A 24,911-nucleotide genomic window follows, 5' to 3' on the forward strand; every position below is an offset into this window, starting at 1 on the left:
AAAGGTCAGGGTGCTGGTGCCTATCTCCAGCTCAGACTGTGAACCTTTCTGGCAGGAAGCTTCACTCAGAGTGGAGTTATGTGTAAAAGGAAAGCTGTTCTGGTTCATCTCAGGTGTTTTTAAATCCAGAGTCACTCAGGTGGAATCAGCAGCTAACAGGTTAAATTAGTTTGTTTCAGTGATCTGTTCTTTCCTGATCCACCGGATTTAGATTTTTTTATTGTTTAGCTTCCAGCTCTGCCCCAACATGGCCGCCCTCCACCGCGCCGGAGCGGAGGACGGCAGCGGCGCCGCTCTGATGCTAACGCTGCGCTTCCACTCTGACATGTCTGAGCAGGACCGGTCCTGCTGGGCTCACAGCTGGCCGGTTCGGTCCAGTCCGGTCCGGTTCGGTCCGGCTGTGTTTTCAGTGTCACACCCTTCAGGCCACCCCGCCTTGTTTCCATGGCAGCAGCCATCAGCTAGCGGCCGCTCTGCCTCCACCTTCTCAGGGTCGGCCTGTGGGGATGCAGCCACTCTGCTAACCTGGAAGTAATGTGTGACCTTTGAACCCGAGCCGAGTCCCAGTGGAGGCCTCTGAGTCTGGGCTGCTTCAGAGACTGTCAACGTTTTCTGAACCAAATTATCTGACAGCTGAACTAACAGGAGATAAAAGTGTTTTTATAAACGCAGAACTCAGATTAATATAAAATATGTTTCTCTGCATAAACAATGAAAAGCATGAAGCTCTGCAGAAGTCGGGACTAAAACTGAGCTCACATATTTCTGTTTGTGTAATTTTTATATTTAACTTCCTGCATGTGAATCCACCCGAGGCGTTTTGAACAGATAACAGCTGCGTCTTAATTAATCCTGAGAATAATAAGAAGAAAACCTTTTTTCGCCCCAACAGAATATTTCTGAGGCTCTTTTAAGATTAGTCGAACAAAGCAAGATGCATGCAGCTGTTATTCATTGTCCTTCATTTTTATTTCAGGCTTTCATCAGTTTATTTTACATGCTGCTCCTTCACATATATTTAGTCAAATTATTCTCTACTCTTTATTTGCAACACGTCAGACTAAACCTTCAGTGAAACTGTACAAAACATTGAAATATCATCTGCTACCTGGTTTCTACACAATGTTTCATTCATATTAATCTTCATAGTTTCCACATGCAGAACTTTTTCTCTAATGAACACAATCAGCTTTGCAAAATTGACTTTATATGACAAGGTTAAAGTTTCATGATTTAGTCTTTTGTTGTTATATTAGATAGATAGATAGATAGATAGATAGCATTTATTGTCATTGAACAGAATTCAACAAAATTTCCATTGCAGCTCCCGTGCAAAAGGTCAAATATATACAGTATAAATAAGCAAACACACAATAATAATAATAACAATATATACAACTAAATTAACTAAAGGCCCTCAACCACACCAAAGAAGTAGCAGCAGGTCCAATTATGGCAAAGTACAGATGATGTGACAGTGCAAAGTGCAGAACAATATGGCTGTGTGGGGGTGGGGGATATGTATGTGTGACTGCGAGGTTATGATATGTGTGGGAGGGGGGGGCGGCAGGGAGTAATGGCTCTGACGGCTGTGGGGAAGAAACTGTTTCTCAGTCTATTTCTTGTAGTCCATATATTCCTGTACCGCTTGCCTGATGGCAGCGGCACAAACAGTCTGTGGCCCGGGTGGCTGGAATCCATGGCTATGAATTAATTACCCTGTTATTAAAGTTTCAGTATGAATTGGTTCATAAAGTATTTAGTATGTTTGTTGTTGCATATCATGCAGCCCGTCATATTTCAATAACCTGCAGCGTTCTCCGTGTTCGCCTGGCCTCCTTTCTGCTCGTTTTGTGGTGTGGATCCGTCTCTCCTCTGTCAGGTTGGGAACTTTTGCCTGTGGATCGATCAACATGCATAATTCATAGTCGGTGGGTTAAGAGCAGCTCGGCTTCTCGAGCTGCGCTTTGATTTTCCTCTCTTTGCCGCCCTGCTGCAGCACCGAGCCACGCACAGCTCCATGCACCGCTCTGACGTGTGGGCGGTGTGGACACACACCTCTCCCAGCGTGCGGGGGTGTGTGCGCGCGGTGCGGTGTGTGTTTGGGTCAGACGCTTCTGAAGTTCCTGGTGTTTTTGCGGTTTTCCATCAGTAACATCTTTAGGGTTTCCTTCCTCCCAGACGGTCTGATTCCCCTGCAGACTCTTCATGACGGATCAAGTTTGGGATCCTGGGAGTTTTTATCGTGGCAGTAGATCAGCTAAATGTTCCCACTGAGAGAAACATCTCAGATTTTACTGGAGCATCTAAACCAGTAACACAAAGCAGATCGTCTCAGTTTGTTTAACCATCAGGCAGAAGATAAATAGATGCAGTGTTATCCAGAAAACATTGGATAATTTATCTGACTTCAGGAAAAAATGCTTCTTGCTTTGGAGAAAAAATAAATCAGGAGTTTAATCCAGTTTTAATCCTGAATTGTGGGACAATAAAGGATATTTCTAATCTGAATCACAAGTAGGTCATTAAATATTCATCCAGTTTACAGGAATGATGGCATCTTTTCTGAGAGAAGGCGTCTGGATCAGAGTTTATCATGTTTTCTTTCTGTTGGAGTTCGTGCTCCTGCTCTGAGCGCTGCAGATTTAAAATTCATTTCTTCTTTCTGACTCCACTGGCTGCTTTCATTCACATCTGATGTGACGGAGATCATGTTCTTGCAACAGTTCTTTCAGTAGCAGCAATATAAAACATATGACATAAAACAATATCTGAGCTCCAATGTCCTCTGATGAAGCAGATAAAACGTCTCAGGCTGAGCGGATCAGAACAATCGCTTCTGTTCAGACACTTCATTCAACTAAACTCTTAACTTCATGCATTTATAATGTTTCTTTGATTTATTAAATAATTTTAATCATAACACAATCACTTCTTAATCTCTTCAGTTTAATAAATCTGTCAGAATTTCTTAAAAATATTTTATTACTTAAAAACCCCAAAAAGCAACAGGAAATAACACGGGAACCAAACAGTCAGTTCAGCACTGCAATGTTTTCACTCAAGTAAAAGTAAAAAATAATTATTAAAAAACACAGCTCAGATATTATTAACTGTTTGACCAGAATGTCTGATTTAAGTTTTAAAAATCATCCAATTAGACGGATCGTCTGAGTTTTCTGGTCTCTGATTGGTCGGTGAGCTGGTCCAGATGCTTGGTCTGAACCGAGCGTCACGGTTCTCTGCAGTAGAACCAGCTTTCTGTCGGCATTAATGCCATTAAGCTGGAGCTTACTCTCCACCCGTTAATGATCCTGCAAAGAAATTAGCATGAAGGGAGATCAGCGGTTTGATGAGGGTGAAGGTCGGAGAGGAGCAGCAGTTTCCCCCGGTGGACGGTCAGCCTGCTGGGCCAACATTCACACGCCGGTCTTAGTTTGGGATCAAGCAGAACCGGGTCGTCTCTACCTGCAGGTGTATAATCCCTCTATGAATGGAGGAATCTGCAACAGGGTGGCATCAAAAATAAAAACCTCACTGCTTCATCGACTCAAACGCCATATTTCAAATGTCTTCCAGTTTAATATTCTGTACAAAATTTAAAAAACAAAATCTTGTTTGGTCTAGTTTGTGGGGTAAATATCTTTTCACACTTGAAATAAGACAAAAGTAACTCAGAAGCAAGATATAGGAGCTTGTTTTTTATTAATAATTACTTAACGTTGATTTATTAAGCAAATCAATCAATAAATTTCTCTGTTTTAACATGAAAAAAATGTCTTGTTCCAACTGAGATAATCTGCCAATGGAGCTAAAACTTCATCAATATTAAGGATTTATTCACATAAAACTTTCTTGCTGAAAAATTACTTATAATTTACTTTTGTCTTATTTTCGGTGATCTTATATATTCCACTGTAACCTGGTTGTATTTGGTAACATTCAGTGATTTGCAGCGTCGGTAATAATAAAGTTTTTAATGAATGAATAACAAGCTGTGGATGTTTCTCTGCAGTGTGAAGATGGTTCTGCTCTGGACGGTCGGCGACGCCTTCAAGACGGCGTACTTCGTGATGAACGACAGCCCGGCCCAGTTCTGGGTGTGCGGTTCGGTCCAGATCCTGCTGGACGCCGCCATCCTGCTGCAGGTTCTGCTGTACGGCCGGGACGGCCGGGCCAAGCTGGGCTGAACCAGGAAACCAGGAGCTGCTGGTCCAGAACCACATCACATTTTAAACGCTGGAAAACCAAAGAAAATGATTTTAGTGTTTGGTGAAAGAAACTGAACATCTGCATTTTTCTCTATAAATGCATTTCTAGTTATTTTCTACTATTTATTGGAACCTTGAGGATCATTCAGGGAATCCTGGAGGGGAACGTCCAGCAGGAACCAGTGGAACCAGTGAGAACACTGGTTCCACTGGTTCCTCTGATGGACCAGTGGAACCAGAGCGCAGTCCATCTGTCTGACTGATGCGTCATCTGGACGGTTCTTGGCGTGTGCAGCATCATGCTGCGGGTGCCTGCAGCATGTTGATGGTTCTGTTTTCTGTTTGGATCCGGTTTGAATCCGGTTTGGATTCGGTTTGGATTCGGTTTGGATCCGGTTTGGATTGGGTTTGAATCCTGTCAAGAGAAGTGGAGTTTTGATGACTACACTGAGCCCTCTGTGAAAACTGAGGATGAAGAATCTGCATCTTCACATGCCAGACGAACTTCTTCTCTTTCTAGGGGATGAGGACGGCGAACTGCAGGAGGGTGATGGACTCCCAGCATGTGAAAGGTCTGACCTCGTGGAGGGGGTGTCAAGAAAATCCGAGCTCATCCCACTTCCCCATGCTGGAGATTTTAGTTTAACAGTAATAATAAATAAAGTTATCTTTAAAATGAATCACTCAAGTGACATCAAGGCCCAACAGTAGACTTAAGTGTCAATAAAATAAATCTAGTTGTGTGTGTTGTTTTTGTCTCATGCAAACTTTGCTTTAATTCTACTTTTTTCTATCTAATCATAAGAAATCATAGTCAGTCAGAGAGAGTCATTAAACAGGAAAAGCAGGTTTCCTGGAAAAAGAGGAAGTTTCCAGCCTGCAGATTTATAAAAATAGCTGAGACTATTTTAAAGCATGAAAGTTTTAAAAAATTAAATCTAAACATTTTGATAAGATTCAAAGTAAAATACTTATATTAATATTGATTTACTTGTAATAATACACTTATATTTGTGAGAACACCTACAAGAAAAACAAGTAACTGTAACTTTAGTAGTAAATAATTAGAATCATGTATTATTCTTGGTTTCTTTTCAGAAAAACATCTGTAATAACTCACATTAAGATCATAACAAGAGTAACTAATAAGTTATGGTTATAAAATCATAAATGAATGATAGATCAGAGAAGCTAAAGAAAATAAATGTGATATAAATGTGATTTTGACATTGAACTTGAAATGGTGTAAAAGGTTATAAAACTGCAATTAAACATCACTGATATGTTGGAGGTAGATGGTAGGTGAAAGGTGACAGGAAGGGAAAAAGGGGAACTAACAGGAGAGCAGAGATGATCAGCACCTTATATGGAAACAGGAGGTTGAGCAGCCCTGAGACATTGGCACAGACATCATGACATGATGTCTCTTAAGACAGTGACGGATATGAGATCATCTGTCTAAGCAGACAGATGAACCCTATATAAGGTGGGTGCAAAAGAGGAACCGTTCGTTGGATCCTCCGGGCAGCTTCGAGCCAAGATCGAGATGGACAAAGAACTCTGCAGCTGAAGAAGAGCCGGGGCCACGGAGCCGGAGACTGTCCTGCACATGGAGACCAACCCGTCTGGCCCACAATCTGTGGCTTCGAATCGCACTTCTCTCATCGGCTGGGTTCTGACCCCAAAGACAAAGATGAAGACAAAGACAAGGAAGAAGAACTGGTGCCTTTTTTCCTGCCAGCACCAAGTCCTGTGTGACCTCAGCATCCATGCAGAGAGGAGGCTCATCAGACCTGCGGAGATCCTGGCCTTCATCGATCAACATCTTCCTCCTGTTGCAACACCTTCTTCATCATCAAGCCAGGTCTGGGGTTCGAGGCGCCAAACTCCGTCCGTCTCTCTCAAAGGTTCCCTTTTTTAGTTCTCAGTGTCAGCAGTAGGGAAAGATAGACTAGATGATTGATTTTACTTATTTGATTATTTCTGCTACTGAATTAAGCTGTACTGACCCTTGCAAAAATGCCTTACTAATAAAATATTTAGCATAAAGAAAATCTAAAAGATGTTGTGGACATTCAGTTAATGAGTCGCCTTAAAGTTCTTTGATGGTTGTAAAATAGCTATGATGTTTGATTCTGGAGAGGAAGAGGTGGAAAATGTTTTTAGGTTGCTGGTAGCCCATATTTAAAACATCATCCTTGGGACTCGACCGAGTCACTAAAACCTACCTGGTTCAATAACAAATGCAAGTTGTAAAATAGAGAACGAGCGACCGTTAACAGGTGTGCTCTGTGAAACTAGTTGGCTGTAGGCTGCTCAGTCTGGCTAATTCACAGGGGGAAGAAGGGTGGGACACCTGGATGTAGGCCGTCAGATAACCAGGCGAATCGTTTCTGGAAACCAGCTTAAACAGAGTTTACTTCAGTTCTGGACAGGGTAAATCCCAGCAGATTTAGGAAACTCAACGGACCCGTTAGACGGAGAGCTGGTAGCACATCTCCCCTCTCAGAAGAGGAAGTACGAGAGTGAGAGAGTAGAGACAGAAAGGAGGGGGGGGGGTGTTGCGCAACAACAAGTGGCGCCCAACGTGGGGCCCAGTCCAACGGAGTAGGATGGCCCTATGGCCAAGTTAGTAAAAACAGATGTGAGGATCTGAATAGCTCACTTGGCTTGTTAACTCTTAGGGAATAGAGTTAATGGTGACTGATAAGGCCGTCAGTCACAACCCTTGCAGTAACTGTATAGCATACAGGTGAGGGAAAGCTTCTACTGAGGATAAATCCAAATCTACTGAGGTTTGGATCGGGTTTGGATCCGGCTTGGATCCGGCTTGGATCCGGCTTGGATTCGGTTTGGATTCGGTTTGGATCCGGTTTGGATCCGGTGAAGGTTCGTCCGTCTGCGGCTCAAAGTTCAGAGAATAATTCAGGGTTTTTATCACAATCACTGAACATTTAACATTATTTTTAGTTCCAGGATTTAAAATTTTATGCTGAATTTAAACGTTTTTTAATCTTCGTGGCACTGATATTTTTCTGTTTTAATATTTCATATTTTTTATAGCTTGAAACAGAATTTGGACAAAGTTTAACGGAGTCGGTCCGACTGAATTTAAACCGAAACAAATCAAATCAAAACATTTTTTGAGAAACTGCAACACAAAAACAAAATAAAATTTTAGAGAATCTGAAACTAAAGTATCAATCTGATACTGACTTGGTATCAATAGTATTGATATTTGGGATCGATCAGCTCACCTGTAGCTCTTGTTCTGCGGATCATAAACCGTTTTAATTAGCAATAAAACCAAATCAGAAAACCGTCGCTGTGTGAAGGCAGAACCATCTGTAGCTTTTTGTTTTTTTTAAACTTATACTTTTATTATTTTTATAGAGCGTTAATACATCAATGGTACATAACACAGATGTTCCCATCTGTAGCTTTAAAAACCAAAGCAGTGGAAAATGTTGAAATAAATATTTAGCATGTTGTTTACATTTCTGGGCCATTTGTAGTTTTTCTGTTATATTTCAGTGAATATATTTGTTTAATAAATAATGCTGATGGTTTTCTAAACAATTTAGATTAAAATATTTGAAGAGTTGAAGACATGGCAGCACAATGACAGGAAACAGACATTAATGTTGTTTTTCTCACCTTTCCTGTTTGTTTCCATGGTAACCACGCCGCTGTACTCTGAAGCTATAGTACTGAGTTACCTAGATCTATATCCGCTGTGGGCATTAAAGACGGAAATAATATATTATTAATAATCAGAAGTTCAGCACGTTAACCTCTGACCTGATTTTCTATCATGAGACGATTTTTATATTTATCAACTGAAAAAAAACCCAATGAAAATGTAAAATATGGTTAAAGTTTATATTTGATGGGTCATAAATTAGGTTTGACGGATTCAGTCACTCGTCAAACGGCGAATCAGCCGCGTGTTTCTGACGCCTCCAGCTGATAAACAAGATTTATTTTTATTAACTTTCAGCCTGAACCTGTGAACTGAACGTCAGATTTAACAGCCAGCAGTTTATTTTTCTCTTGGTGAAAACAGTTAAATATTCCTGAGGAGAATAAAATGTGTTTAAAAAGATTTTCTGAAATCTGTGTGTTTATGGTGTGTTTCTGTCCCTGTGTGTGTGTCCCTGTGTGTGTTTCTGTCCCTGTGTGTGTTTATGGTGTGTTTCTGTCCCTGTGTGTGTTTATGGTGTGTTTCTGTCCCTGTGTGTGTTTATGTCCCTGTGTGTGTTTATGGTGTGTTTCTGTCCCTGTGTGTGTTTCTGTCCCTGTGTGTGTTTATGGTGTGTTTCTGTCCCTGTGTGTGTTTATGGTGTGTTTCTGTCCCTGTGTGTGTTTCTGTCCCTGTGTGTGTTTATGGTGTGTTTCTGTCCCTGTGTGTGTTTATGTCCCTGTGTGTGTTTATGGTGTGTTTCTGTCCCTGTGTGTGTTTATGGTGTGTTTCTGTCCCTGTGTGTGTTTCTGTCCCTGTGTGTGTTTATGGTGTGTTTCTGTCCCTGTGTGTGTTTCTGTCCCTGTGTGTGTTTATGGTGTGTTTCTGTCCCTGTGTGTGTTTATGGTGTGTTTCTGTCCCTGTGTGTGTTTATGTCCCTGTGTGTGTTTATGGTGTGTTTCTGTCCCTGTGTGTGTTTCTGTCCCTGTGTGTGTTTATGGTGTGTTTCTGTCCCTGTGTGTGTTTATGGTGTGTTTCTGTCCCTGTGTGTGTTTATGTCCCTGTGTGTGTTTATGGTGTGTTTCTGTCCCTGTGTGTGTTTCTGTCCCTGTGTGTGTTTATGGTGTGTTTCTGTCCCTGTGTGTGTTTATGGTGTGTTTCTGTCCCTGTGTGTGTTTATGGTGTGTTTCTGTCCCTGTGTGTGTTTCTGTCCCTGTGTGTGTTTATGGTGTGTTTCTGTCCCTGTGTGTGTTTCTGTCCCTGTGTGTGTTTATGGTGTGTTTCTGTCCCTGTGTGTGTTTATGGTGTGTTTCTGTCCCTGTGTGTGTTTCTGTCCCTGTGTGTGTTTATGGTGTGTTTCTGTCCCTGTGTGTGTGTGTGTCTGAAATTCCTTCATTTAAACGAACGAAGCTGAAAATAAATCGTGGAAACGTTTGAATCGGCTCAGACGGTTCTGCTGTTGGGCTCCAGAGGGAAATGGAAAAATGTGACACTTTAGTCTGCAGCTGCTGGTTAAACTGGTTAAACTGGTTACAGTGGGAGATGGGAGGCTCTCTGTGGTTTATTGATGATTTATTGGACGGTCTGGAGCTTGAATTGTTTTCCTACATCAGCTGGTGTGTCTGCAGAAAACCTGCAGCTGGTCTGGTTCTCTGCTGTGATGAAGTCCGGCTGTTTCAGAGGAAACCTGCCGGAGTCACTTCCTGTCCATCAGTCAGCTGATCATCCAACATGGCAGCCGAACGGCGGCCTGGTTAATGATGGATGAGCTGGACGGAAAAAGTTCACCTGCTCTCCAGGTCTCTGGTTGCTCCTCCATCTATTAATAATAATTTTATCGTTTGACCAACATGCAACTTTCCTCCTAATTATAGAGGCAGAATCTTTTTAAATAAAGGAGTTTTTCTCAAGCAGACGCAGCAAAAACCTGCCTGGACTCTCCTCTCCTCTGGAAAAATCGATGCGTCATATTTGATAAAGACTGAAAAGAGATCGCCTCTGCAGTTCGGTTTGATGTTTGTCATCTGTCTCCTAACTGAGCTGCTCACAGCCGACTGACTCAGGCTTTCACATGTCGCCATAAAAAGCTTCAGTCGCAGAAAAATGTTGCTAAATTTGTCGCTTTTTTAACAAAAATACAGGGTTTGAAAAGTCTTTAAATATTGCAACATTGCTACTTGCCCCTCCCCTCATTCCCATAATAACCACGCCCCCAGGGTCTCTTGACTCCGCCCACTTTGGTGGGATATTAGTTTGGGGGCGGAGCCAAACTTTAACTGCGGGGGGGGGGGGGGGGGGGGGGGTTAGTTACACTTTAAACATGTAAAAAATAAAAAAAACAACTTTTATTTATTAACAAATATTTCAATTTAAATTCCTGGGAAATTAATTTCTGTAAATAATAAAAGCTAAAATATTTCAATATTTTTCATCCTGAGTGAAGATAAAGATGTCAGAAGATCCTGGACAAACATCGAAGGCAACTTCTGGTTGTAAATGTTGCACCAAATCAAATAAATTAAACCAGAGTTTACTGTTAAATTGTTCAGGTTGTTACCAATAAAACAATCGTTTCTCCTTTTCTCACTAATTAACCCATTAAATTTAATACTTTTTTTACCTAAAAACGTCTAAAGAAAGGATCCTGCTGACGGACGTTATGATGAATTTTAGTTGGTTTTAGTCAAATCTTCAGAAGTTTTCTTTGAACTCCAAATGTTTCAAACTTCAGCTATGAAATAATTTATAACTTTAAGACATTTTCAGTAAAGTTTCACAGTTTGATGTGAAAGCAGCTTTTTACTGGACCCGACTGGAGCTGCTACTCCTGCAGCCGAATCATGGACCGGCGCCGACCCGGCAGAGATTCTGGGTCACAGGTTCGGCTCGGTTGGAGTTTCTCTTCCTCACAGCCGATCGGCCGCTGCTTCAGAGAAAAGTATTTATTATTATTATTATTATTAGTTGATCCTCCCCACCACAGAGGGACGGATTTTTACCATGTTTGGATCAAGTCAGTCTGTTCTGCGTTTGGATTTTATGGAAGGTTTTACTAAATGTTCCTGATGGTGTTAACTTTCTGATCCGGGCCTCCAGGACCTCCACCTCGCCAAACAAAGCTTTAGCTGCTAGCGGATTAGCGAGCGTTTACTGAACTTGTGGAGAAAAAGACAAATGCTGAGGTTGATCCAAAAACAGTCAAGCATGGCGGAGGCAGCATCATTCTGAGGTGTAAAGTATAAGTCTGCAGCGTCGATTTTTAATGGCTGCTGATGTTCTGCTGGTCCAACTGGATCTCAGTGCCGCTTCAGAAGCTGCTGGCTGAAACATTTTACTGCATTCATTTAATTTCATGAAACAGGAGCAGAGATGTTCTTCTGGGTTTCCTGCTCCGCGGCTCTAATGGTTTTTCCAGAACCTGAACTGGTTGCAGATCATTTCCAAACTGTTTGACATGTAAAAACTTTCTTCCTCTCTGATCCGACCGTCTGAATGTCTCTGTTTCCTCTGCTGTTGCCAACAAGTTGATGAAATGCATAACTTGTGTCCTTCAGCTGCGGTAATGAAGAACGTTTCTCCAAAACTAAATGATGTTGTATTTATACAACCTGGCAGTAAAACCAACAGTCCAGATGCGTCTGAAATGTTTCTGTTCGGCCCTGAAAGGTAAAGCTGGGCAGACGACGGATCCATCTGAGCTTCAAACGGCTCATTTTCTTTCATCTATAAAGATATGCATATGGCCGTTCAATTCTTCTCCTTTATTGAGGATTTAATAAAGTGCTGATAGTCGGCCAGAGCAGCAGGGAGGTCAGAGTCATTTCATGTGAGAATCCAGCTCCAAAGCCTGCAGATGGTTCTGAATTGAGGGAAATAAAGCAGCCAGGTGAAGCGTTTTACTGCCCATATCTCACTTTAACACACCTGAAATTACCATTTTACAACTTTTATTGACTAAAAATCCTGTAAAGGCTGTACTGAAACCCTGTAGGAGAAATAAGAAATATAAAACAGAGAGATTTTAAAGTTGGTTTTTCTCCATCCAGACATTTTTTTGGCGGCGGCCATCTTCCTCCTCTGCTTTGACTTCCTGTGTTTTGTTTACGTCTCCGGTCCACTGGAACCCGATTCACCAACCCAGCATGCATTGCAAAGGTGAAAAACCATTTTTGAACTAATTATGAGTGTTTATGTATTACAAACAACAACTTTTAGATTAATAGGAAAGAATATATTTAAAAGATTTCTTGTTATTCGTTATGGTATTTAGTAATTCTGTTTTTCTTATAAAATAATTGAAGCCAAATTGATTAAAATGTGAATGTTTGATGTTTCCTGTGTGTGAATGTTGGTCTGTGTGTGTTTGGTGTGTGTAGATGTATTTTAGGGATTTTACCAGGAAGCAGGCAGATGGTGTGGAGGCTCCATGCGGAGCGAAGAGGAGGACGAACCCGTCAGGATGAAGGTCCAGCTCCTCTGACGGATGAACCGTTTGGGTCTGGCTGCACTTACAGGCCATGCAGTAAATCACAGCTAAACGCTGAGCAACATTTCATGCAGTAATTACAGCCCAGTTTACTGCTGCAGGGTCTCCTGACTGAAAAACAAGCTCTGTCGTCTTTACTTCACCAACTGCTCCCTGTGGAGAGCGCCGGCTCGGCTCTCACTGGCCTTTTTCCATCTGAAGGCAGAAAACCACAGATGGCCAAATGGCTCATTCTTTTTTATTTTCATGGTTCATTTTTATTTTGGATCATTAGCCAAGTAAAGACGACAAATTCTTTTTTTAATCACAGCACAGGCAGATATTTTCCCTCGTTGTGCATTTAGTTAAAGTTCCTGCATCATTTCTATGTACTCTGTGTGTGTGTGTGAGTGTGTGTGTGTGTGTGTGTGTGTGTGCGTGCGTGCGCGCGCGTGCGTTGTTTTTCATTGAATTTGAGGTCATTTAATATTATGTAAAAAATGTGATTTAGGAATTTAAAAGGAGAAATTAATTAAAAATTAAAAATACAAGAAAATTGGGAAATCAGTTTTTAGAAAATGAAAATATTCTGATATAATTTGAGTCATGAGTGGCAGGAATCAATTGATATTTTTTAATAAAGTTAATTACTTTGTTGGGAAATAATTAATGGCATTAGCATGAAGTCTGCTGCTGCTACATGGTTAGCATTGAGATGCTACTGTAGGTTAGCATAGCTTGAACACAGCAGTAGTTCTTTCAGTAGCCAATCAGGTTTATGAAGCAGAAACTAAACAGATTTACAGCGAAAGCTGCAAATCTCCTCCAGGTTCTGGTTCGTCCAGGTTCTGGTTCCTCCAGGTTCTGGTTCCTCCAGGTTCTGGTTCCTCCAGGTTCCTCCATTTTGAGTGGAACCGGATCTTTAATGGGCCGATTATCTGAGCCGATTATGACAGGAGTTCATGGAGGATCCAATCAAAACGTCTCACAGTGCAGGACGGGTCGACGGTGATGAACATGAGGATGATGAAGATGCTGAAATGGGTCGAGTCTCTCCCAGCCGTCGGATCCAAAGCGGTTTGCTGGGCCGGCCGGTTTCCGCTCCATTACTGCGGCTGACAGGTATTGACCTCTCAGTCATTTGCATGTTCTGGTTGATCCATCAGCTTGATTATCTCTTGCTTTATGGCACATTGCAGAGCATCTGGATCTACGGGGTGAACTAAAGGTCACTTGTTGACCTGCGTGCCAAGAAACTTCAATTTATGCAAAGCTTCTCGGAGTCAAGAGTCCAATAATCATTAGTTGTTTATAGGAGGCAGGAAATGAGCTCACCTTGAAATTAAAGTTACCTTTGACTGGAGGGGAGAAACGCTGAGTGTCAAATGTCCGACTGTTACCTTCAGATACTTTGCTGCTGGATTTAAATGCTTTAGATTCAGCAGGTTCAACTCATTCAGGGGAGGAGCAGAAATATATGGAGGAGAGGAGGGGAGAGGAGGGGAGGGGAGGGGAAAGGAGAGGAGAGGAGCAAAAGGGAGGAGAGGCTCATCAACATGAGGCTGCACCACAGATGGGAGGACATGAAAAGTGACAAGGATTTTAAAAAGACTCTGGAGTTCAGCAGGAACATCTCAATATTCCTCAATGTGACGAAGAAAAAGGTGATGAAAATCTTTCAGCATTTCCATCAGTAGATTTAATAAACTTCCTCCTGGAAAAGCAGAGACGGCGTAAAAACAGCCGTCAATCTGCAGCTTCATGCAGTTACATCTGTTTGTTTTCACATTCCCTGTTTGTTTGTTGTTTCAGTTATTGAGACGTTTTTCTGCAGATTATGAATACAGACACATCAGACTCAGTGCTGCTCTGCAACTCCAGTAACAATTTCAGATGATTTTAAAACTTTCTTCATACTTTGAAAATATTTCTGGAAGAATAAAACAGTGACTTCCTGAAAAACAACCCAAAGTTACAGAATCACGTCTTATTGGACGTCTGCAGGTAAAATCCTGCAGGCTACAAATAAAACATCATTAAGTACCTGCACAGGTAGAAGTTACATCACAATATATCCATTGTTTTACCATCAGATTAATAGCTGCAATGTTCAACTTAATAATTATGAGGAAAAACATTCAGTACCATTTGGAAAATTTACCATCAGAGAAAACTACTGATGGTTTATTTTTCAAAGTCAATATTAACCTAAACATCTCATTAGCTTAGCTCAGCTTGTAGTTTACTAACTAAATGTTTAGCTCCAAACTGAATATTTAGTTAGCTCAAAGCTAAATGCGTAGCTCTGAGCTAACAGTTTAAACCCAGATATTTAGCTTGCTAACTAAATATTTAGCTTCAAACCTCCTGCAGTCGTTCTTTCTGCTTCGGACCTGCTGAAAGTTGAAACCTTCCCTCAGACCAGTCATGTTTTTCTGTGGATCATCTGAACAGCTAAAAGGCCATGGAGGAGCCCAAACATTAGCTTGATTTACAGCGGTGGCAACAGCAAAGCGGCTTTCCAGCCTGATCCTGATCAGGACAAAAACAGGAGAGACGATGTTTTACTGTCAGAGGGTTGGAAGGAGAAATGCTGAGTCATGGAAACCATCGTGAGTTACAACCGTTACACAAATGTTCAAAATTACATATGTAATTATGTAATTATTGCTACAAGAACATTTCACCGTGTCAAGTGAAAATAGTTCATCTCATGATTCCATGAATCCAACATAAAGCAGTGGAAATGCGGCGCCATAGTTTGTATTAATCATTATTTTATTACCAGGAGCAAAGATATGCATTAAATTTACTGCAACTCATAAATGAAGACAGAAAATTTCTGCAGAGCAACAAACAGAGATTTTCTGTCCAAACACATTTTATGAAAACATGGATCCACTTATAGATTCACTAAGAGACACATGAAGCTGTGTTACATAGGAAAACAGCAGGCTGAGTCACTGCACACACACACACACACACACACACACACACACACACACACACAGTGACACGGGGGATGTTCTCCTCTGGTAAACAACCCGTCGACCTTTTTCCAATCTCACATCCTCTGTGTAACTTACCTTCCCACATGGAGTGGTATAAACACGCACACACACACACACACCCCTACATGTCCCCTCCCCCTCACACACACACACATTGTGTCTTTCTGCCGTCACAAGGACTTTGCTTTGACTTCCATTCATTCTTCATTTATTTGTGAATCCTAATGCTGACCTTTAACCTCAACCTAACATGAACTCATTTCTTCAGGTCAAAGTGCTTCACACCATAAAAACACAAACAATAACCAATAAAACAGCAATAAAAATTTTATTTTGTCAAATTAAATCATCAAAGATAATCATCAGATATATTGATTAATGTTATTATTAATCACAGGCAGGTGACAAAAGGCCGACTTTGTTATATTATTTAGTCCACAGCTAAATATTTAGTTGGTTATATGATGTTTATGATGTTTTTTATGTTTTCACTTTGAACTGCCTTGTTGCTGAAATGTGCTAAACAAAGTTTAATATTTAGTTAAATATTTAGTTTGTAGACCAAATATTTAGATTCAAACAAAAAATGTATCTTACAAATTAAATATTTATTTTAATAAATGAGGTGCAACGCTAGATATTTAGCTTTAGTACATATTTAGCCAAATATTTAGCTGAACATTTAGTTTGTAAACTGAATATTTGGTTTTAAACTTACATTTATAAATGAACAAAATGTGAAAATATTTGAAAATGTTCTAGAAAGAGAAAATGCAAAAATCATAATTTTAATCATTATTACAGAACATAAGTTAAAAAACTTACTGAAATGATTTTTGATCCTTTTTCTGATTGGCTGGTCGTCAAATTTAGCTGCTTTAGCTGCAGATCAAATCAAATGTAAAAGATCCCGACTAGAAAAAGGCAAAAGAAAAACTTTTTACCAACTAAAATCAGAAAACATGAGGATCAATTTATACTAAACGAATGTAATAATTACTGAATGGTGAATAAAAGTAAGAAAAAACATTTAAAAAGTTGATGTTTCTTAACAGAGAAGCTAATGTTGTTTGATGTGAGTTTGATTGACCTGAAAACATAAAGAACAGGAAGTAAACCTGCAGACAGATGTTTCTCTGGACGTTTACTTATTTTTTTGCAGCATAAAACCTGATAAAGTTTCATCTGATTAAAGGCGTCGGGGGCAGAAAACCTCAGCTGCTGATGTCATTTCCTGCAGTTGTTTCTTTCCGTTTCTGCAGGTGAAACGGCTGAGTGAGGAGGAGGAGGGCAGACCTTCATCATATTTTCCTGTTCGCAGTGAAATGTTGTGAATCACACATTCTGACAAACTGTGACAGCCAAACGTTTTCCATGCTGCCTGTTGGACTTTTGATTAATTTTGGTTAAAAAAAAGAGACAAACAGTTAAAACTGACAAATTCCTCCGATGTTTCAGTTCGTTCAGGTTTTATTGGTTCCATTAAATGTTTTTATTCAAAACAAAAGGATCCAGTTTTACAGCAGAAAGACACAAGAGGCATTAAATTAACAACCTTTAAGCAGGTAATAAACATATCTCACTAATCCACTTTTCTGATTTTAAAATAGTTTTTTTAACCTTTTAATTTGAAATGCCATGTTCTGATTGGCTGAGTGAAGCAGACGTTTTGTTCCAGGTGGAAATGATCTGATGATCAGAGGATTTGGAGGGATTCAGTCACAGAGCAGGAAAATCCAACATGTGAGAAAAATGCTGGAAAAACTTCAACCTGGAAAAGAAACGGCAGCGTTTGATAAAAAGAAAGAAAAGGAGCCGGTGAGTTTTAAACCTTAATGTCAGACAAACGCTGACATGTTTTCACTCTGGTTGAAATAATGTGACTTAAAATTCCTGTATAGCGGTACATTTATTAAAGTTGAGTTAAAATGTGCATATCTTTAGACTTTAAATACGTTTTTACATTTGAGTTTTTTTGCTGCATTATATTTGATTTCAGGAATAATTTCTGGTTGTTCCAAAGGTTTTTAGAGTTATGTGACAAATTGGGTCACATTTTCCTGAACTTTGTGTGTTTTATTGTTATTTTCATATGTTTTGGTCTTGACAGCTTTCAAAATAAAAGCTGGTCATTGAGTGAAATTCAAAATTGCATTAATTAAATGGAGGAAGGTTCAGATTAGACCCAGAAGGAAATGAAACGCTGCAGCCCATATCCGGGTCAGTACCAGGCGCTTCGGGTCTGAATGAACCAGACAGGAAGTGGGTCAGCCTGATGAAACCTGAGGCCGCCGGCCAAAAAAAAATAATAAAATGAAGAGGCCTGGGCTCAGAGCGTGTTGTTCTGGTTCTGTTGGACCCAGGAGGAACTCGGTGCAGCGCTGCGTCTCTCCTCTCTGACTCCCGGATGTTTGAACGCCGAGCTCTCCACAGGCGGAGGTCAGAAGGTCACGCTTCAAACGGGAAACGCCTCCTCGGCTCGCTCTGAGAACGCATCCATTGTTAAAATAATAAATAAAAAACCACAAAGCTTTTAAAGGGGCTGGATGAGAAAAGCACTAATAAAAGTCCAAATCAAAGGCTGGTTGGTCAGAACAACAGACTATTTTTAATGTTTATCTCACACTGTTATTTAAGTCATTTAGCAATTTTTCAATTGTATCAATTTTCTTTATCTGTTTATCTTGTTCCTTCGTTTCTCCCACACAGGAAACTCTGACCTCCATTCAGCAAACCTGAATTTTACTGATATAATCGGTCAATAATCTGTCAATAATCTTAACCCGGAGAGGTTGGGCAGTAAAATATATTTTTGCTGACTGTCTCCTACATGTGATATATTGAAGTAGATAACATGACCAAATGTCTAAAAGTTATTTCTAATTTTGGTTTGATGCTTTTTAGAGACACTCAGCAGCTAAGGAATGAAAATGAGTAGAAAAGTAAATTATGTGCATGAATTTTGAGTTGAATCTAAACATCAGTTCAGATGGCAAGAGAAACGTAATGAACATGAAGCTGTCGACTCTCAGCTTTTAAAGAGGATTAGAACATCATTCAAGATGTTTGCTTCATTTTACAGATTAAATCTTTATTTTTGCTTAATTATGATAATTTTCTGTTTTCAAAGAAAACAACTTAAAGATGAAATTATAACATCAGACAATAAAAATCCTGTTGGTACAGAAACGTGGAGTCAATGAATTTAGTGAAAATCACTACATGTTACTTGGTTTCAATTTGTATTAATATTTCTACCAATGACACAAATTATGACAAGAATTTTAACCTTAAACTTTTCTAAGTTCCTGCAGCAGATAGCTGTACTGCAGTGAACATCTTAGCTTGTATGTAAACATTTATTTTACAACCATAACTAAAACTTTCTGCTGCTGGTGAGAAGTTGCGGTTAAGTTGCTGTTAAGTTGCTCTGTTGCCGTTGTTCCAGGACTGACCTGCAGATTCATGAAGGTGAAACTCAGATCCGTGTTTTTCCTGTTTGCTTGTGTTTTTCTTTCAGCTCCATTATTAAAAATCGATATCGCAGCGTGGAGGCAGATGCAGGTGAGATAAATTATTCAGTTTGTTCAGGAACTCGCTCTGCTGCACGGCAGCTGATCCGTCATGCAAACGGTTAATTGGTGCCCGTTCTGCTCCAAAAGCTCCAAAAAGAAACGATCCGATTTTCTCTTCTCCTTGCTGGGGAGACGCGTCTCTCCCTGCTGGTTTCACTGGGAGCAGAGGAGGGAATTAATCAGAGCGAAGACTTGAACTGAGACTGACTGCCGGCCTGCAGAGGGATCTGCATCCCTGTACTGAGGAAGTTTATAAAAATGAGATGGAAGAGGATGAGTTGTGTGTGTGTGTGTGTGTGTGTGTGTGTGTGTGTGTGTGTGTGCGTGTGTGTGTGCGCGCGCTCTTTCATATGAAAGATGCATAAACAAACACCGGCTGCAGGTTGACGTTTGAGGTCCGGGTCAAATGCTTGATGACATGAACACGTTCTGTTCATCCTTTATTCCTCCCCAAGGTGAGTCCAGGCATGAAGATGCAGGTGTGTGTTCAGGTGTTCCGCTTCGTGTTCAGTGTGTGTTCAGGTGTTCGAGTGTGTATTCAGGTGTGTGTTCGAGTGTGTATTCAGGTGTGTGTTCAGTTGCGTGTTCAGGTGCGTGTTCTGTGTAAAGCATCATGCTAACACACAGAATATCAACGTTCATTTCAAATGTTCCTAATGAACAAAGTTTTGTTAAATTAGTGATTAATTTTCAGACTAAGAAATGAAAACTGCCTCATTTACCCCATGCTGACTGGATCCCACCACCACCAGTCTAAAAAACTGGTGTCAAACGTTTCTGCTGTTTGTTGGTTTGTGCAGTAAAAAATGTGCTTGTGCTGCTATTGTTTTATAGATATTATTAATATTAGATCATTCATTTCATCAAACCAACAAACAGCAGAAACTGAAGTTTTTCCTCTCTGATCGGAGGTTTTCTTGAGGCTCGGTGGAAATGCTCTGACCTTCACTGACCTGAGCTGCCACGTTTCTTTGGTTTGTCTGAAACCGTTTCAGTGACCGATCGATCGATCAATTGGTTGATCGATTCAGGATTCCCTTCCTCAAAGTCGATGGTTCCCTGTTTTCTTCCAGGTTTTAAGAATCTGTTGGACTTTTCTCGGCCATATTTTAGGTATTTTTTCTTTGGTGCCACAGATTTGACCGTTCCTAAGCATTTTCTCCAGGACCAGAGGATGTGGACCTGGCAGGCAGCAACTCCAACAGGAAACTCATTTCTGCTCAGTTAAATTCAGGCGGTGTTTTTTTTTTTTTTTTTTTTGGCCTGGCGGAGTATTGTTATGATTTATGGGACATTTTTTCATGTCATTGAAAAACCAATCTGTGCTTCAGAAAGTTTCAGCCTCGGTTTTTCCTCCATCTTGTTTCCTTCCTGTTTGTGAGGCAGCTGCGCCTGACCAGCAGGTCCAGGCCAAACCAGCAACGTGCCAAGATGAAGGGAACGGACCCAAACTGGTTCCGAGGAAACGTTTGATCCCTTCCTCTGCTTATGAAGTAACTTCTCGACTCTTCAGATGGTAAAACGGAGGCAGCGTCGTTCGATGACTCACCAAGTTGCTCTTTTTGTTGGCGCCATGGAGGCGTTCAGCGAGGAAAAGGCACAGGATGTTGGAGCCAAGCTGTTGATGATGAGGCTGACGGGGGAAAGACACACCAGCCACACTGTTGTCCTAGTGAGACAAAACCAACAAGCTGCTGGGATCAGCCTCACACCAACCAGCTGGGAGTTTACGCCGCGCCGCTGGGCCATGGAGGGATTTAATCAGCCAGACCCGACATCACTTCCTGTTATCTGCTCTAAAGTCCAGCTGAACGTTTGTCGTGTTTTGGTTCAATTAAAATGATTAATTCAGTTAATTTCTGGGTCGGTAGTTAATCAATCACAATCAAACTATATATTGACTATATATTGATAAAATAAGCAACATTTTGAATTAAAAGCCTCCTTTAGCTGCTGAATCATTCGAAATGTTTTTAATCTGTTCTTCATATTTATCTGCAGAAATGTTGCTTTTCCTTTTGTTAGCTGCAAGCAGACTGTTGTAAGGATTCATTTGATATTTTCTCCCAGATCTGTTTAAAGGAAACATGTTTGCTTTTTTATGATGATCATCATCTGTTGATGAACAGAAAAGGTCTTCCTGCTGCTGCTGGATCCGTTCATCAGGATTCCCACCTGGAGCTGCTGCTGCCTGTAACAGGATCTGTGAACCCGAGTCGGTGAGGATCCAGTTTCCTTCCTGTCAGCTGGCTGCTGTTCTGTTTGCTGTGAAAAAGAAACCTTCTGGACCTGATCAGAGCCGGATGGACTCTGAACCCAGATGATAACCTCTCCGGTTTTTCACCATTAATCCAACAAGAGACGGAAACCAAACCTGTTTTCAGAATTTCTCTTTTGTTCTTTGAGTTTTGCAGCAAATATTTAACTAAAACTAGATCTTTAAATCCATAAAAGACACTTTATTTTATTTATTTATTAGTTTATTAGTTCTTCTTGACAGGAACAGACCCACAATAACACAAACTGAATAAATCAGCAGAGCCATGGTGTATTTTGGTGCTAAGAGGAATTAAACACAGCCGACCGGCTTATAAACTCACTGGTTGCCATGGTTACCCACATTTATCCAGCTGGTTTAACATTAGCTAGCATGTTGTCAATGAAGTACAACTGTTTATCACAGCGTGATAAAACAAGTTCTGGTACCAACCTGACATTAGTGAGCCGTTAAAGAGCCGAACGCTGCATGACGGTCAGTGGAGAAATGAAGCAGCTGGACATTACTAGCAATAATAAAGCTAATATTGCTTTTTAATATTAATAACTTTTCTTGATAGGAAAAGTTGGCTAGCTTGACTTTACGGGTTGATGCTGTAGAGAGACGTTTGCACTACGAGAAGCTGCTGCCAAGAAACACAAATTGACTCCAGAAATATCAGTCTGGCTAAAGCTACTAAAAATAGTCTCTGCTAGCCACTAAGCTACAGTTCTAGCAGTAGCTTAGTGCTACTGCAGAATGCTAACTGCTGTTAGCATAACAAACTGACCAAAAGTTCTCATTTCCCTGGACAGTGCTGTAGCTTAGCGCTGCAGCTAGCACTAAGCTAAAAGTAACATTTGTTGCAACATTAACCGAGAAGTTTTGTAGATTTTAAAAAGTGGTCAAGCTTTATATGAAACTATGGAGGTAAAGCGTACAGAGTAAAGCAAGGAGCTCAAAGGGAAGAGAGCCACAGATGCAGCGATGTGATTAACAGGGAAAACGATTAAAAGTAGGAACGTTAAAGAACTTCAACTAAAGTAAAAATGTCACAAGATCTATAGTTAATCTCACAAGTAGCACCATTACTTCCTGTGTGTGTGTGTGTGTACTTAAGTCTTAAATTTGAGTTGGTGAAACCTGCAGAAACCTTCATAAGAGGACATTTCCTTCTAGGTGAGAAATGTCTTCAAAATGAAACGATGTCGTATTTCAGCTTCTCACATTTCCTCCCTCAGATGTCAACAGCTTCCTTTATTGCCATAAAGACTTCCTTGGATGTTAGTCTCTTGTAAAGTGCGGACCCGGTTCTTTGGCTCGGCTCAGAGTGAGGGTTGAGTCGGCTTCCTGCAGAGAGCCTGATATTCCTCAAAATGAAGCAGCTCATTATAGCTCCTTTTATTTTAAAAGCTTTAAAAATATCCAATCAGGAGTCACTGCGTTTGCTTGAGGCTGGAATCTGCTCCTCATGTTCAAATCTGAATCAAATATTAAAGTTGCTTTAATGCGGGGAAATCTGAAATCTTGCTGCTGGTGTAGAAGTTGTAGAAAATGAATGTAGTTGGACTGAATGAGACTTGGCCTGGCTGAAACCCCTGAACCGCGTCCTGCTCTGCCCACCTGGTGGCCCGCGCTACAGGATTCCCTTTTATGCTGGAAGGGATTTTGAAGTCGGTTGGAAGCCTTGCTGATGTGCTGCGAACCTGCTTTGAATACAAATGATTCCCCTCTGAGCAGAGTACACAACGCCGGCTCATTCTGACTGATCCTGCACACTGCAGGCTGCGCAGGTCCTGAATGTTTTTACATGAAAATCCATTCAGATTCTGCAAATCAGCCGGCGCTCGTTGTTGTGAAAGACGAGAGGGTTACGACTTTCTGTTTTTATTGCCACCGGAGCGGCAGAGTTATCCAGTCCAAACAAAGCCGTAGCCAAGCCGGAGTTTAGTTGTTTTAGTTTTCAGCTCTGAAACCTGACGGCTGCCGAACAAACGGAAAATTCTGTTTAGTTTTAAACAACGAAACTTCGACGTTTGTGTAAATATTCTCATCAAGCTCCGGGATGTGTTGTTGAGCTACAGGATGATTTTACAAGCTTTTGACATTCAGTAGAATCACCACCTTAACATGGAGGACATGTTCACCTCATTCATCCTGGAGATGTTGCGCTGGGCTTTGACTAGGTCAAATGGCAAGAGGCTTCAGAGGTTTCACCAGCAAGTCGATTTTTAGGTTACATTCACACTGCCGCCTGAAATGACACAAATCAAATTATTATTTGTGACCTGTATCTGAGTGACTTAATGAAGAACTTTGGATCCTGAGAAATCAGAGAGCTGCTGCTGGAGAGCCTGTTGCATATGGAGGGAGAGCGGCTGAACTTACCTGAATTTACCTGCACCTTAAATCAAAGGCGATCAGTTTCTAAGTTTAGTTCATGACGTTCCAACATGCTGTCCAAGGTGAGAATATACCTGATTATCAGAACCAGCCGGTTTTCAGACACGTCTCTCTGAGTGACAGAAGATGGGTTTGCAAAACAGACGAGGGGTAAAGGTGAACCTGGATCATCTGCATCATATCATCAGGATCTTCCACTGGAACCACAGAGAGTTTCTCATCCTCTGGATGAAGCTGGAATCAGAACGGGCCGAGGAAGCGATCAGAGACCCGATGGGGATTAGGAGGTGGAGTCTGGTCAGCTTATCAATCAACCATGAAATCTGCTGTCAGAGGGAGGTGGAGCAAAATGTCAGATCATCCAGAAAACACAAACTAAAGCTGAGTCAGAACTGAGCCTGGTGACATGACGATGGCATAAAACATCCCAGTAGATCCACCAACGACTGGGACTGAAGAAAAGTCCAGATCTTCCTCCTCCATTCCCTTTATTTACCATCTGACTCTGTTCTTCCCTAAAGGTCTTTGTCTCTTCCCGGACTCCTGTCCGCTGGAGGAAAGGTTCAGTTTTCAGGAGAGAATCAGTTGCAGAGAGAGAAAACTGCTTCACACAGAACCAACTGGAGACACGCTGCAGCAAATGATGAGTTTTCAAACAGCTGAGTAAGTCTTTTCTCTGTGGCTCAGCAGGCCCCGGGCCCCAGGCCCCAGGCCCCGGCTGCTCTCATCCCGTCTCTGCTCCTCCTGCCTGTGAGGGATTAAACCGTTAATCCGCCGGGCCGGCCCCCAGATATCTGTATTTGCTGCTGCTGCAGCTGTGTCAGCCTGATGCAGCTGCAGGCGTGTTGGAGGCAACTTGGGGTTGCAGCAACTCCAAGATCAGAACGAATTCGCTGGTTCCACGTAGGGACGCACAGATCCCCGATTTCACTTCTAATACCGACATCTGAGCTTTATTATCGACCGATCCGATAATCATACAAAATGATTTATTTGTGTTGCTCATCGCTCTCACTTCCACCTGTGAGCCGCTGATGAATGCTAACTGCTGTTAGCATAACAAACCGGACATGTCCGGGTTTTCACGTTTTGCAGGCGACCAATCAAGTCACGTCTGGAAAGTGAAAATTCATCAGTTAAATTTACTAAACATGAAAAGAGAAACTAAAGACTGGAGGTTTTTTTAGCCTGCTGCTTTATCAAATTTCGATTTTTGTGTTTTTTGTCCAGGTTGACTTTAAAAAATGAGTTATTTTTGTTACGGATTAGTTTTCTAAGCTACAGTAAAGTAATTATTAAAGATGCAC

At 41.1% G+C, this 24,911-nt stretch overlaps 2 protein-coding genes and 1 long non-coding RNA gene across 6 annotated transcripts in view; all 3 read left to right on the forward strand.

The window, feature by feature from the left end:
- The window catches only part of LOC114153457 (PQ-loop repeat-containing protein 1), a 31,429-nt gene extending 23,113 nt beyond the window's left edge, over positions 1 to 8,316 (forward strand). The window contains exons 5-6 of one of the 3 annotated variants that reach the window (XM_028032050.1): positions 4,016 to 4,617; positions 7,007 to 8,316. In XM_028032050.1, coding sequence (XP_027887851.1) covers positions 4,016 to 4,190 — 175 coding nt within the window. In that variant the 3' untranslated portion in view covers positions 4,191 to 4,617; positions 7,007 to 8,316. The remainder of the gene's footprint in view (positions 1 to 4,015; positions 4,618 to 7,006) is intronic. The other 2 variants (XM_028032058.1, XM_028032067.1) reach the window with 2 other exon arrangements.
- Positions 8,317 to 13,196: 4,880 nt separating this feature from the next.
- LOC114152611 (uncharacterized) lies at positions 13,197 to 15,346 on the forward strand. Of its 2 annotated transcripts, XR_003597183.1 has the most exons (3): positions 13,197 to 13,480; positions 13,558 to 14,022; positions 14,813 to 15,346. It is a non-coding gene; the product is annotated as an uncharacterized LOC114152611 (long non-coding RNA). The 2 variants fall into 2 exon arrangements; XR_003597180.1 differs by lacking the exon at positions 14,813 to 15,346 and having other exon boundaries at positions 13,558 to 14,323.
- Positions 15,347 to 16,116: 770 nt separating this feature from the next.
- The window catches only part of LOC114136772 (potassium voltage-gated channel subfamily G member 4-like), a 39,379-nt gene continuing 30,584 nt past the window's right edge, over positions 16,117 to 24,911 (forward strand). The window contains 2 exon segments of the mRNA XM_028005046.1: positions 16,117 to 16,934; positions 17,048 to 17,187. The gene's annotated coding sequence lies outside the window, so the exon portion shown is untranslated.

Source organism: Xiphophorus couchianus, chromosome 2 (genome assembly GCF_001444195.1).
Source record: "Xiphophorus couchianus chromosome 2, X_couchianus-1.0, whole genome shotgun sequence".
In the NCBI taxonomy this organism is placed as follows: domain Eukaryota; kingdom Metazoa; phylum Chordata; class Actinopteri; order Cyprinodontiformes; family Poeciliidae; genus Xiphophorus; species Xiphophorus couchianus.